The sequence below is a fragment of the Camellia sinensis genome, chromosome 4 (assembly GCF_055761805.1).
Source record: "Camellia sinensis isolate YWXY chromosome 4, ASM5576180v1, whole genome shotgun sequence".
Classification (NCBI taxonomy): domain Eukaryota; kingdom Viridiplantae; phylum Streptophyta; class Magnoliopsida; order Ericales; family Theaceae; genus Camellia; species Camellia sinensis.
The window spans coordinates 137,229,878-137,244,383 of record NC_138964.1 but is presented as its reverse complement, the minus strand read 5'-3'; the positions used below and the strand labels follow the sequence as shown (position 1 = coordinate 137,244,383).

Genomic DNA, 14,506 nt, shown 5'->3' with positions numbered 1-14,506 from the left:
CATTGAGGTGTAACATGATGAGATGCGATGCAATGCATGAAATGTGTAAATGTAAACACTTTTTCAGATAAAAAGTCTGTTTCATTTACTTGTCTTTTCGAATGTACAAGTTTTGGAAACAAAATCTGCCTGCGGCAGTACAAGGTAATCTATCTACCAACAAAAGGAAAAGTACAAGGAAAGAAAGAAAAGATAGCAAAAATCTGCATCTGTGTCAAGCACTCCAAGGGCCGTCAGTCCATCCTAGTCCTCTTCCTGGACGAGGGTCCAGGAGCATCATCAGCATCGTCGTCAGAGCCCGAGCTAGAACCGTCTCTGGTCTCCTCCTCCGATGACCCTGCCTCCGCCTCTGACTCCTCGTCGTCGTCATCGTCCGGGACTGGAGCTCGCGAGCTACTCCCGACGTGAGTACGCCCTCCCCTGGTACGGGGAAATATCCTACCCTCCTCATCTCTCCCCCGAGCAGGGACAGAAGGTCTAGCTGGAGCACCTCCCGCCATGGGAATCTGGAAAGGAGGCTGAAAAGTACACGAAAAGGAAATGCATCAGTACACTGTGAACAGTTTAAAGGTGCAGAATGCAGTATGTGAGTACAGTGTATGAATGCCGTGAGCAGTTTATCAGTGCAGAATGCAGTATGTGAGTACAGTGTATGAATGCCGTGAGCAGTTTATCAGTGCAGAGTACGGTGCAGAATGCAGTGTATGCAGTGTTCAGATACTGTGAGATCAGTGTATCGGGTGTTGTGCCGTGCATCAGATTATGTAAAGCAGTGTATGAATGGTTTGAGGCCAGTGTCAGAAGGACATACCGGTATGCTGTAGACGGCTAGGAGGTCAAATGTCCGCTGGAGCATCCCCATCATCGAGGCATTCATCGCCAACGACTGACGGGTGTACTCAGAAGAAGCCTGCAAAGGTATCAGATGCGTTAGTATTCTGTGGAATATGAAATAGACTGAGATGAATGACTGTACGAAGTGCAATGAACATACCGGCGGTAAGTCGGGGACGTCAATGAACTCGTGACCAGCCGGTGGAGGGGCGAAGGGGATCTGATAGGTCGACCCACCCTGCCCCTGGAAAGTCAGTACAGCGGGCAGGGCAGGCCAGCCAGCTCCTCGTCCTCCCCGCGCTCCGCCCCTGCCACGGACCCGGGCCCTCCTCGAAGACCCAGCCCCTGCTCCTGCTCCGGCCCCAGCCGCCGATGCCACAGGCCTGGCCCCCTCTGCTCGACGGCCGCTCAAAGGTCGCATCAGGTACGTCCGCACGTACTTCTGATAGTCGCCGGTGCCTCGGAAGCCGGCCTCCTCCCAGCCGATGGAGTAATCATCCAGTTGCTCAGGGGTCAGCCCCTCGGTCTCCCTCATCTCTGCAAGAGGGTGAGCCGGGACTATCTGCTCAGGTAACCCACGGGTCTGGCGTAGAAAACGCTCCCCCAGGTACCAAGCCCGACAGACCGGGCCCTCTAGCAAGATCCGGAAACGCGAGGTCTCCTCAGCACCAGGGAACCGACCCCGTATCGCCGACGGCAAGGAAGCCCATGGCCGCCATGTGATCTGAAAGTGACAGACAGTTTGTTATCTACTGTTATTGAAATATGCAGTAGGAAAGCGAAGCTAAATGAACTGAAAGTAAAGCATACCTCCGTGGGGGTAATGGTGTCGAAATATCGGCGGAAGAAGCCGAATGTCTCCCGTGGTCGCCGGGTGCATCTCCCGTCAAAGCGAATCGAGAACGGGACAGCCGGAGGAGGCTCCGCGACTGGTACGGGTGCAAGCCTAGGGAAGTAGGCGTAAACCCACAGCTGCAAAACAGATGTCAGTATGACTATCAGATAAAGCAGGATATACAGAATAAAGCAGAAATGGCAGAGCCGTGTGTTGTGCAGTGTATTGTGTGCAGTGCATAGTGTGAGCAGTGTACAGTCAGTGTAAAGCAGAATGTATGTGTGTGCCGTGTGTACAGTATACAGTGAGTGTAAAGCAGACCGCAGTGTGTGCAGTGTACAGAGTACAGAGAATATCGGACAGGAATGAAAAAGCGGAGAAGAAATGTACCTCCCAAGCTCGCCAGTAACCTCCGAGCAGCTGGCCGCTGCCACGAGAAGCCGAGCTCATGTATCCGTATAGGGTGGCCAGAGCAGCGCCGCCCCAGTCATAGTGCAGAATGTCTCGGACGTCCACCAATGCGCTGAGAAGGCAGAGAGGCACGGTGTTCGCCCGGTCGGCGAAGATAGTAGTCCCGAACAGGAACATGAGGAAGCCGCGGGCATACCTCTCCACGTCCTCCTCGGTCATCTGAGTCTCCTCCCCCAATGCAGGCTGGACCCTGAACTGTGCCTCGAACCAGGAGTATCGGACGAAGCCTGGACGAGCTAGCGGTGGCGCCTCCCCCAGTAGATGGACCTGAGCGTTGGTCCACTCATCCATGTCGGTGTCGAAGGGGATCGGATCACCCCCTACCCCAATGCCTGTGAGCATCGAGAAGTCATAAGGGGTCATCGTCATGTCCCCTGCAGCAGAAAAGTGGAAAGAATCGGTGGTGTCCCACCATCTCTCCGCCAGAGCGGCAAGGAGAGGCCTGCATGTGGAGAGCCTAGAGAGCCCTCGGCAGAAGGTGCCGAAGCTCGCTCGGTCCACGATGCGCTGGACCGCATCAGGGAGCTCATCATACCACTCCCGTGCACCAGTATTCCCATACCCGCGAATGGTATGGGAACCCTCCTGCAAACAGAAAATGACAATTGCAAGACAACATTCAAAATGCAGTTTTGAAAGGACAGATATGGCATGTATGCAAGTTTGTCAGATTCAGGCAAATACCGGGTGTCGGCGTGCTTACAGTAAAATACGTGTGCTGTGTCAGCGTGTTTGAGTGTTTCAGAACAGATGTGGCATGTATGCAAGTTTGACAGATTCAGACAAATACTGGGTACCAGTGTGTGTGCAGTAGAATACAGTGTGTGCCGTGTGTTTGGGTGATTCAGGACTAGTGCAGTGTGTGTGCATGTGTCAGTCTCAAACAGATATCAGTTGTATGTATGTTTACAGTCAACTACGGTCTACGGCATATCATATTTCAGCAATTAAAGAATACAGCTAACTATGGCAGTTTTGTATCCTACATTGCAGAAAGTAAAGCAGAAGATGAAGAGTTACCTCGGGAGTGCCGAATGAAAGGTGGGAGGTAGGCTCGCGTAGTAGTAGCTCAGGGGCCGCGTACCTCTCAAAGCTCCGGAACTGACGCAGGCCGTCTGGGGGCAGAACGTGGATCGCTGGCCGGTAGGTCGCCGGGTCGAACGGGCGCTCGCTCAGTGGTAGGAGCTCGACCCCGGGATCCATCTCGTGGTCCGGGGGAGTCCCGCCACGTGGAATGTCGTCCGCCATGTAGAGAGTGGTGTGAAAATGGCAGGAAAAGGGAAAACCGAGCCGGAATGCGAAGAGTCAACTGAAAAGTCAACTCCCGAGAGGGTCGGAAATGGCCGGGAAGGCCGGAATGTGAAAAAGCACGGAAATGAAGAGGAAAGTGAGGGGAACAAACCCCGAGAAGGCGAGAACGCCGAACGAGGCACCGAAACGAGAATGTGATCGGTGGAAAATGTCCGAAACGCGAAGAGGATCGCGAATCCGACGACGAAACGGGCGTAGAACGCGAAGAAACAGGCGAAAAATGAGAGAGAAGCACTCTAGAGAGAGAGAGCAAAGGTTTTCGGCGGTGGAGAAGTGAGAAAATAGGGCATGAAGCCCTATTTTATAACACTCGAGGTGGAAAGACAAAACTGCCCCGCACCAGCAACTGTTTGCCGGTCGGCACTTTTTTGTGCCGGTCGGCACTTTTTTGTGCCGATGGAATTGTTTTTGTGCCGATGGCCAGCCGGTGGCCTCATCTTTCGGCCGGTGGGGTTCCCACAGCCTTGTTTAGGCCATTTGAGTTGTTTTTGGTCTTCATAGCTGAAGAAAGTGCAAGAAAGTGCATCTCCGACGCTCAACCGGCCTCCGTTTTGACTTCGGGCCGTGTCTCCAGTGCGTGGCACTCGAATTCGTGCAAGGTGTATCCTTTTTGTATCCTCTTTGAATTCAAAGGTTTCCCCATGTGTGTTGCACAAATTCATCACACTACTTCGGTGCATTACATCGCACTGTCGTGCGCCGCACATTTGCATTGTTATGCACGTGTTACATGCGTTGCAACACGCACCCCTTTGCATTGTTGTGCACATTTCTCATGCATCATCATTGCATTTCCATTCCATGCATTGTCATGCATTCCGGAATACGTGCGTTGTTGCGCATTCAAGCCCATTTACACTCCGTGTGGCATGCATGTCACACTGCGCATCGCACTGTTTTGTGCATTGTATTGTTCGCGCTGTTCTGCGCACCGCACTGTTTTGTGCATTGTATTGTTCGCGCTGTTCTGCGCATCGCACTGTTTTGTGCATTTCAAAGTTGTTCGCACTGTTTTGTGCATCGCACTGTTTTGTGCATTGTATTGATTCGCGCTGTTCTGTGCATTGCACTGTTTTGTGCATTTCAAAATCGTTCGCGCTGTTCTGCGCACTGCACTGTTTTGTGCATTTCAAAACCTCGCGCTTTTCTGCGCATTGCACTGTTTTGTGCATTTCAATTTCGCGCTGTTTTGCGCATCTCATTGCATTTTGCATGCATTCCATCGCACTGTCCTGTGCACTCGCGTTGCCTAACGCATTGCGCTATTTTGCGCATCATACCGTCGTGCAATACCGCCGGTCTGGCGAGACCTTAAACACGCCGGTCTGGCGAGACCTTAAACACGCACGGTCTGGCGAGACCTTAAACACGTACGGTCTAGGAGACCTTAAATCCTTGGAAGGTGTAAGACCTTTAGTGTCCGCATTGCCGTGCACTTCTTGAGCCGCGTGTTGTCGCGCATTCCATGCAACATGCATTTCACTTGCATCATTTGCATTTCAAAAAAAAACAAACAAAAACATGCATTGTCATGCATACATTTTGCATTCCGGTCTAGGAGACCTTAAATCCTCTGAAGGTGCAATTCCTTCGGTGTTTGTCGTGCCCGAACGACTTTTCGGTGGTCTGGTAAAGCCACCTGTCTGTGCTTGCGATGAGTTCCTAGAAGACCAACTGGGACGGTGGAAACTAGAGTTCGAACGGCTTATGCCTAGAACGCAAAGGTTCGGGAGTTCCGAGACTAAAGTCTGGTTTAAATACCCAGGGGTTTACCCTCGGCTTGAAATCTGTATGGAAGCCCCATAGGTTGAGACGGCATGTCTACGCCTCAGTTCTGGATACTGAACCAACCTAGTATATCACCCTGTTGGTAAGATAGGGAAAGTTGCAATCATAGTCATTGCATCATAGTGCATTGTCATGCATTTCCATTGTAGCTTGCATGCATCCATTGCATTTTCCCCAGTAGGTCGCATTGCACTGCATTGTCACTGCATGTTGTAAATATCCACTCTATTGCATATTTGTAGATATTGCATTGTAGTTTGCATGCATTCACTGCATCGCCTTCCGCCTATGGCTTGCGCCTTTCCAGGTTGAGCTTGGTCTGGTATGTGTCCTTACATTTCATGTTAAAACACAGTTCTGCATGTGTATCGCGCCGATTCCACGTTGATATGTTGGTTGAGGGTTGCGGCACCTTTTCTGTGTTACACATGGCTCGTACGTGTGCATGCCTTTCCTAGGCAAGATTTGGTCTGGCTTGTATGCCATATTCATTGTATCCATATCCATTCCATTGCATATTTGTAGATATTGCATTGTAGATTGCATGCATTCATTGCATCACCTTCCGCCTATGGCTTACGCCTTTCCAGGTTGAGCTTGGTCCGGTATGTGCCCTTACTTTTCATGTTAAAACACAGTTCTGTATGTGTATCGCGCCGATTCCACGTTGATATGTTGGTTGAGGGTTGCGGCACCTTTTCTGTGTTACACATGGCTTGTATGTATGCATGCCTTTCCTAGGCAAGATTTGGTTTGGCCTGCGTGCCATATTCATGTATTACATTGTAGTGTAATTTTTGCATCCGGCATTAGGATCGTAGTCCTCTCTCCAGCGGGTTGTTTCCCCACTTATGTCAATTCCACCCAATACTTGTTCTTGCGTCTGTCTACAATACTCATAGTTCAGTTGACCGTTCTATGGTAGACAGACTTGTTATCTTCATCAATCAATTTGACATAGGTGTGGTTTCGAATCGTTCGTGATTGGATCACGATTCAAATGCTTTGCATGTAGCTTGCATTTTTTTTCAATTACATTGCATCTTCATCTGCATTGTTTATACATTGTTTTGTATATATTGCATCTCGTTTTGCATCCACATTTGCATTGTCATGCATGTTGCTAACAATATTGTACCTGTTAAGTTTGTTTTCTTTGCAGGCACGATATTGTATGTACGGTTCATTTGAGGTTAGTGCAACCAGACGAGCCGCACAGGTATTGTATCTTCCGAGTGAGACGTATTGAGAATTCCATAATTCTCTTACATCCTTTCTGCATTGTAGTGTAGTTTGGTATGCTAGCTTAAAATTGTCGCATGTTTGCTTCATTACAGCTTTCTTTGCATGATCATAAGTTATGCTCGGCTCTGTGCATTGTCTTGCATTTTGCCCCTGCCTCCGGGCGCATACCTTATTTGTATTGCATGTTTGTCTGAGTCTTGGGCCTTGTCAAAAATGGGTCGTCTTTGGGCTTTGACATTCACTCCCGTCATTGTTATGACTTTCGAGTTCTGTCAAAGAGGGGCAACTGTAGACACCCCATTTTTGACCGTCCTCAAGACTTAGACGTCACCGTTTGAACACTCGGTGATTATCCATGTTTGTGTTCGTTTGGAGTTCCCGGAAGCCTCGGCTCGCGCGCCTTGTCTCAGGATCTCCGAACTCGACCGTTTAGTGTCTGGTTTTGCACCAAACACTTGCATCTTGCCCTTGAGAGGCAAGGTGGGGCTTGTAGACCATCCCCACCCATCACCGGCAGTGGCTAGATGCCACCGGCTGGTTTTTGCTGCCACCGGCAATATAGTTTGCCGGCCGACACTATTTGTTGCCGGTCAGCACTATTTTGTGCCGGCCGGCACTTTGTTTGGCCAAGATGGCATTTTTTGCCGGCCGATTGCTGTTCATTTGCTTTTGCAGATATTTTTGGACAGCTGTATTGCTTTTGCTCCCCTCCATACACGTGTATGGAGGGATCTCCCTCTTGCAAAGCTTGTCTTGTAAGCTTTACAAGAGGCATATAGAGAGAAGCTCTCTCTAAGGCAAAAAGAAGAGCCTTTAGACATTTTTGAGGAGAGAAGACAGAGGAGAGCTCTGGTTTTCTAGGGTTAGGGTTAGACATACACAACCTATCTCTCTTTTCCTCTCATTTTGCATACTAGGTGTTTTGTGTCTCATTATTGCACACAAACACCTAGTGTTTCACCTTCCTCTTGGAGCTGAGGTTCTAAAGAGTGTGTTTTGAAGTTTTGGTCTTGGATTCAAGCTCAAGGAGGCCATTGGAGCATCTTTGTTGAAGAAGGCATCAAGGGTGAGAAACTAGTCCATTTTTCCCCCTTTTTTGCATCAATTTTCTACTAGTCTTAGATCTGTTTTTGTGATTATTGTATAACATAAAAAAGTTCTATTTTTAAGCCCTCTTTATTGTTTATTAAGAGTGTTTTGTTGTTTGAGGGGTGTTGACCACCCTTAGGCCTCAAAAGGCCTCATTTTGAGCCATTTTGTGCTAGCTCCGGGATTTTGGTGTTGAGGTCTCTTCACCACTGAAATCTTGAGGGATTTCAGTGGTGAAGATGATGCTTTGAAGTCCCAAGAAGGAGAGGGCCACCCCCTCTCCTTGTTGTCCTTGAAAAGGGCATATTTTGGCCTCTTAAGGAAGCCTATGCTTGAGTGTGTGTTGAGCATGTTTGGTTTGTTTTTCATGCTTATATATCCATGATATAGCATGATTTAAAGTTGGTTTTGGAACTCCATGCATGTTTAGCATAGTTGCCTTGTAATGCCATGTTTATGCCTTAATGTGCCTTAGGTTGTTAGCCTTAGTTGGAGCATGTTTTAGGCTTGTATTTGTGAAGTTTATGTGCTTATTTTGACATGTTTTAGCTCTGTCCATAGTCGTTTGGGTCGATCTTTGCATGCATTATATAGCTCCTTTGTATTTGGGCTTGTTGGCCTTGAGTATGTGCATGTGTAGCATGCCATCTTTGCATTGTTTTGATGATTTGGAATCATCCTACATGCTATTTCAGTCCCATTTCCGTGCTTGTTGGATTGCCTTGCATATCTCTTTAATGCTTTGAAAGCATGTGTTGCAATGCTCCATGTTTTGGCCATGGTGTATGCCTTTGTATTTGGGCCACTTAGATGCCATCTAAGGAGTCCTTTGGCCTTGTTTTAACATGCTAAAAACCTGTTTTTGGTCGCTTAATGCATGCCATGTTTGGTCATGTTAAGTGTAGTTCAATGCCTTATTGATTTGCTTTGAACACTTGGACTATTCGTTGCATGTTTTGGCTTGATTTGTTGCTTGGTTTGGCACCATCCTAACATGATTTCAATGCTTATGTTGCATGCTAATTGCTCTTGTTTATCCCTTTCAAGTGTGCTTGAGGGTTGTTTAAATTGTGCCCAAGTGTAGGCCTTCCATCATGTGTATGTGTGCATGTGTTTTGGCTACTGTTTTAGGCCTTTTTAGAGTTGCCTAATTCATGTTTAAGTCCATCTTTGCACTCATTTGTATTGCCATATGCATGCTTGTATGCTTGCATGAGTTAATTGCCATGCCATGTTGCATTCCTAGCTTGTATGCCTAGGTTGCATTGCATTTTGCATGCACGCCTTGTTCCTTGAATTGGTGATAGGAATAGGGCCTAATTTGTTTGATTGGTTTGCATGCATTTGAAATCAAAGTTGCATACTTGGTTCTTTGGGCCATCATGCATGGAAATGCGTGATTGGTGGTCCGAGAATCGAGGCACATGTCCCTTTGAGTCATTACAATGATAAGAGACATGGTTGGTGCATATATGCCTTGAAATGTGCTGCCATGCTTTGCCTTGTCCTCTGTTGCTGTGAGTTGCAGGTTCTGCAGGAATACTCTGCCGACCGGCAGTTTAATGTGCCGACCGGCACTATTTTCTCTGCCGACAGCTTCAACTTTGTGCCGATGGCCATACAACACTGCCGGTGGAAATTTCATCTAGCCGGTGATGATCCCCTCTGTCCAAGGATGTAGTCCTGAGGTTTTGACAACCTCCAGAGGAGGAAAGGAAGGAAAACAGAGGCAGCTTGCGCATGGTGGCACGCTTCCCGAGGCGTTTTCCTACTTTAATTAATTAGTTAATTTGTTAATTAATTAATTTGTAATATTTAATTAGCTTGCGTAGTTAATTAATTTGTAATATTTATTTGGTCCCTCCGAGCGAGGGCAAATCTGTAATAAGTGTGTGTGAGTGTGTGTATGTCTTCCAACCTCATGTCTTTCTTCCCTTTTACTTACCCGCTTTAATGGTTAGTATTAGGGCACGTTTAATTTAGCATACCTCATGCTATGCATGCGTGCATTCATGCATTTGTTGACATGCATTAGGCTCGGTACATCACGCTAACTGCATTCGTACTTCAAATCAAAAAGTGAATATGTGATAATTGTGCATTTTCACATGACATGTTTAGGATAGCCGAGCCTATTCTAGCAACATTTTGTATGCGATGCATTAGACACTTCACATGGACTTGGATCATGCATGTTTGCTAACAAGTTCTTTGTTTTGGCACGGAGTACTATGTAAGTATTTCCGCTTTAGCATATCGCATGAGTGTGAATATTGCCATGACAGCATGCTTAACATGTGGCTAGATGCTTATGTGTTATAATTGCTTGAATGCCTGTGGGTGAAGGCTGGATTGTTTGAGTTGGAAAGACTCGTTGAAATCCGCATTTTAGCCTACTTGCGAGTAGCAAATTCCAAAGCATTTTCAAAACAAACGGATATGCAATGTTTATTTCCAAATTAGGCAATCTAGTCTATACTTGTTTGCCGCGCGCATAACATAGTAATTCTAGGCTAACAATTGGTTTAAGAACACATAAAGTTTTCAAAGACGGATATCACGGTTAGTAAAGGCCGGTCTTCGGACCGGGCGAAAGGGGGTGCTCATAGCTGACCTTCCCCGATCGTACCCAAGCTCCCGAGCCGAGACAACTCCGGTGATGACGGACATGTGGCCTTCGGCACCGAGTCAGGGTTTCCTAAATTCTCCCATTTTAAAATATTTAGGTGGCGACTCTGTATCTGGCAAAGCAGTCCATGTTTGGCACTACTTTTTCAAAAATCTGTTTCTCAAAATGATTTGCCAGATTTGGACTCTTTGGTTCAGATTAAGAACCGTGACACAAATCGAGTCCGAACTGTAGCACGAGGGCCCACGCGGGCGCGTCTACAGTTTCTGGCGACTCTGCTGGAGATTTTTAGAGAGTTTGACTCGAACTCGTGATATCCTGTTTTGACTTCATTTATATGTTTCTTTGCATTGCATGTGCATTGGTGCGCCTAGGAACACAGTGTTTGCCATCTGCCATTCCTGAACGGTTTGCCGGAGGCTTGCCTTGTCAAGGCATGTCCATAAGGCTGACCGGCTATGGGCTCTGACAGTATGGGAACACAAACCCCGGTTTTACCAGGGCACCCTTTTTGACCATTCGACCTAGTGCATATCGAAATCCATAGTGACCATTCCAAACTAGGACAGGTTGCTTACCCGATGCTAAGTTGTTTGAAACCGCTGTGTGCGTAGTGAAACCCTAGTTCCTGACAAAATAGGACAGGGAAACCCTACTCCAACATAGGGGTGTTTTGTTCTCTTTACTTGTTATGTGCTTTTAGAGTGTTGCTCTACAGGAACGCACATGTCAGTTTGCAAGTTTGAGTATCAAACCTGGGGACACCAGTATCAGTATCAGTTGTGAGAATCAATTATCCGCGGGTATCGGTTCAGTTTTCGGGAACAGTGACTTCTGGGAACAGTGATCAACAGTAGGGTACAATTGTTTGGCTACACCCGTGTTTGATCAGTTTGGGCTGAAATGCTGTCTGTTTCTCTTTCAGTTCAGAGAGTTGTAGAGTTGATACAGAACAACCAGTGTCTCCCCCTTGCTGAGGCAGGATTTATGGCGGCGCCAAGTTCAGAAGAGATTGTGGTTATGACGGCTGTGTCGGAGCAGAGAACCACTCCGCAGAATGAGGCCAGCATCAGTATGTCATACCCGCCCAGGATGCCCGTTGTACACCCGGTCTGGACTCCCCAGTTATACCAGGCTCGTGAGCCCACCACCTTCGAATTGATGGGGATGATAGGCGATCTCCAAAGGTCTGTGGCAGACCTCGCCTATGGAATGTCGGCTTCACCGCCAGCGGCGCCGTATGCCGGGAATTTTGTACCACAGGAGCCCCCGCTACTGGGGCGGATTGTGATAGAGCTCAGCCAGCCAGAGGTGGCTTCCGGCTATAGCCACGACACGCCACTATCAACCCCGACCCTTGATCAGGCTGAGGCCAAGGGAAAAGACAAGGCGAAGGTAGACGCCGACCCTATTGAACAACTGCTGTGGGCAGTCGAGGCTCGGAAAGTCAGAGGGATGAACAAGCAACAAACGTCTGCAATAGTGACCAAAGCTGTGGATGATGCTTTCCCCACTCCGATCAAAGGCAGTTCAAGCCAGACAGAAAACCGGGATGGGCCCCGTCATGCCCCGACAGTTCCAGTAGTTCCCAACCCTGCACCGGGGAAGGTTCAAAAAGCCAAGGCAGCGCCAGCTGATCCTTTCGCCAGCGCATCTGGCAAGAATCCTCAAACTGCAAAGTACCTGCCCCGAGGGCGCAGGGTCTTTCACGACCTCCACATGCCTTTGTCTAGGGCATTGCTGATATTGGCGAAGAATGGGCATCTTAAGCCTTTGGAGTCCCGGCCACTCCCGAAGAATCTCCCCGCCACTCATGATGCTACCTTGTACTGCGCGTACCATCAACAGTCCGGTCACAGTACCGATGGATGTTCCCGCCTTCGTCATGAAGTGCAGGATTTGATTGATAACAAGGTTATCCTACCACCCACCTCAGGCAAGCCCGTCACCACTCAGTTGTTGGATTTCGAGGGCTCAGATACTGCGAGTATGTAAAGTGAACTGCCTGCGGGCAACATTTGGTACATTTTGGATGAAACGTCTGGCACGCATTTTTGAGCATCGGTGAAACCGAGTTTTGTAAATCTTGGCTTGGATGTCGAGTCAGTCTTTTGTTTTGAGTCTGTCTCTTTGTCTTGAGTCAGTCTTTTTTTGCTTAAGGGTCTGTCTGATTGTATCGAGTCAGTCCCCGTTGTATATAATACCAGGTGATTCTGGGGTTGTTGTCCTGAACACCGTTTTTGTTTTGTAATTATCTGTTTTTGTTTTGAGTCTGTTTCTGCCGAGGGGCCAGTTGCACCAACAAAGCCGATCAAAACAGCTGTTGCTATCTCAACTTCATGCTTGTTTTCAGCATAAGTGCCGGAGAATTTGAATGGGCTGACAGTACATCTCGCCTGCTCTCCTGCACGCCAAACTCATTGCATTAACCTAAGTTTTCCAAAAACAAACTTTTGAACACTGCGGTGATGAAAACGAAGAGGAAGGAATTCCTCGGGTTTTGTAAAATTTTGATCATTTTGAGAGAAAGAGAGGCGTGCTAAGCCTTTTTATGAATGAAATCATGCTTGTCGGCGTGAGTACTGAGAAGGACCCTGGCCTGATCCAGATTGGTTCCGCACTATCTTCGGCGCGAGCGATTCGTCGCTTTCTTAAAAACTTTCAAAAGCAAATGTTTTACGCAGCCCTGCGAAGACCTGTGTGGAATCGTTCTTGAGATTGCGCAGCCTAGGATCGCTCTCAGCCTCAAGATTCAACCTATTTGTTTTCCGAGTTTGAACCCGTTCAGAATGTTCAGAAAGTTCAACGGACAAACGCCATGGAGGAGGAGGCACCAAAGCCGAATCAGAAGGAGTAGATCTCGTCGGAAGAAGCTCGTGGAGCAACCGTGATGGATTCTTCTGCAAATCAGTGCAACAGCCGTTCTCCTAGACACAGAGAGGCTTCAATTTCAAAATAACCATTTGGCATGGACTTGCTACACTTTTACCCTTTGAGAGGCTCACTGGGCCGAAAACCCGGAAGGGCGACCCAGGCAAAAGTTAGAGCAAGAGAAAAATACAAAAAAAGAGACAAAAGATACAAAAAAAAGAAGAAAAAAAAAAGAAAAAAAAGAAATGAAAAAAAGAAATAGAAAATGAAAAGAAGCTCGCAAGGTCGAAAACCCGCATTGGGCGCCTTGGCAAAAGTGAGAGCCAAACAAAGTGAAGGTTAAAATACCCGAGTGGACCTTAACCGGAACTACGTAAGGCTTGATTCCCATGTTTAGGATACGTAGGCAACTTCATCATGAAGTCCAGCTCCCAACGCTTTCATAAGCGTCTCAGTCCATGCAATGGTTTCGATTTCATCCCCAAAGTCCAGTGGCCAACACCCTTCAAGGTGACTGTGTCCATATATGTGTTGTGCTCGTCTTCGTCATCGCTGTGTCCAAGAACTCGACCACCGCCGATGAAGACTATCTGCGGACTGCTGCGGCACCATCCCAAACAAGGGGCAACTTTCCGTTGCCGCGAGCCGCCGTGAGCCGCCATTCAAACTAGGGGCAACTTTCCGTTGCCTCCCACCCCCTTTAAACCAGGGGCAATTTTCCATTGCCTCCGATCCGAGGTTGCGCATCTCGAAGGGTAAGCTCCATGCTTGTTGAGCATCAGCTGTTTGAAAAATAGTTTTTGAAAATTTTTACTGAGGTTGACTATTTTCTCGAAAACTTTTCCATTTTCCAAAATTGGACCATTGTCTTGGACCCCAAAAGGAAAATTTTCAGTGCTTGCAGCCTGACTTGCACGCTTTTCAAATCAAAAATCGAACAAGTACGTTAATCCGACTCTCATTTTGATCAAAATTGTTTTAGTAGAAAGCAAAAACGAAAGAATGGTTAAAATGATGAACTAGGGGCACAGTTGAACCAGGCGTTCTGTCTCTCCCCCGTCATCGACGTACTTGCCAGAAGAGCACTCTGCCCGCTAGAAGAAATAGCCGTGAGCTAACGATGTTGAGCATGAACCCACAACTTCCTATTCATCCATCAATCACCCCGGGGAGGGATGAAAAATGAGAGATTGAAGAATAGAGAGGTGTAAGTTGAGAGAAAAGTGAGGAAAAGGGTTTTGAGAGAAAATCCGAGCTTGAGAGTCGAGTGATGTGAGGATCACAAATGAGAAAGGGTGGGAAAACAATACCCAGATTGAACTGGCTCCTCGTGGTCCGAGGTCTCCCATCTTCGTTTACGCGTCTGTGTGTCGTGTCTCTTTCATTCGACGGTCTCGTCTTTTGTTTTGAGTCTCTCCCGAGCATGTCTCGTT

At 47.6% G+C, this 14,506-nt stretch overlaps 1 protein-coding gene across 1 annotated transcript; it reads right to left on the bottom strand.

Annotated features, from left to right (window-relative positions):
* Window positions 1-233: 233 nt before the first annotated feature.
* On the bottom strand, window positions 234-1,255 carry LOC145824066 (uncharacterized). Its single transcript, XM_082923653.1, has 3 exons — window positions 995-1,255; window positions 812-910; window positions 234-518 (listed from the first exon to the last, which is right to left on the bottom strand). Exons 1-3 carry the CDS (start codon window positions 1,253-1,255, stop codon window positions 234-236), a joined length of 645 nt encoding a protein of 214 aa, XP_082779779.1.
* Window positions 1,256-14,506: the final 13,251 nt, after the last annotated feature.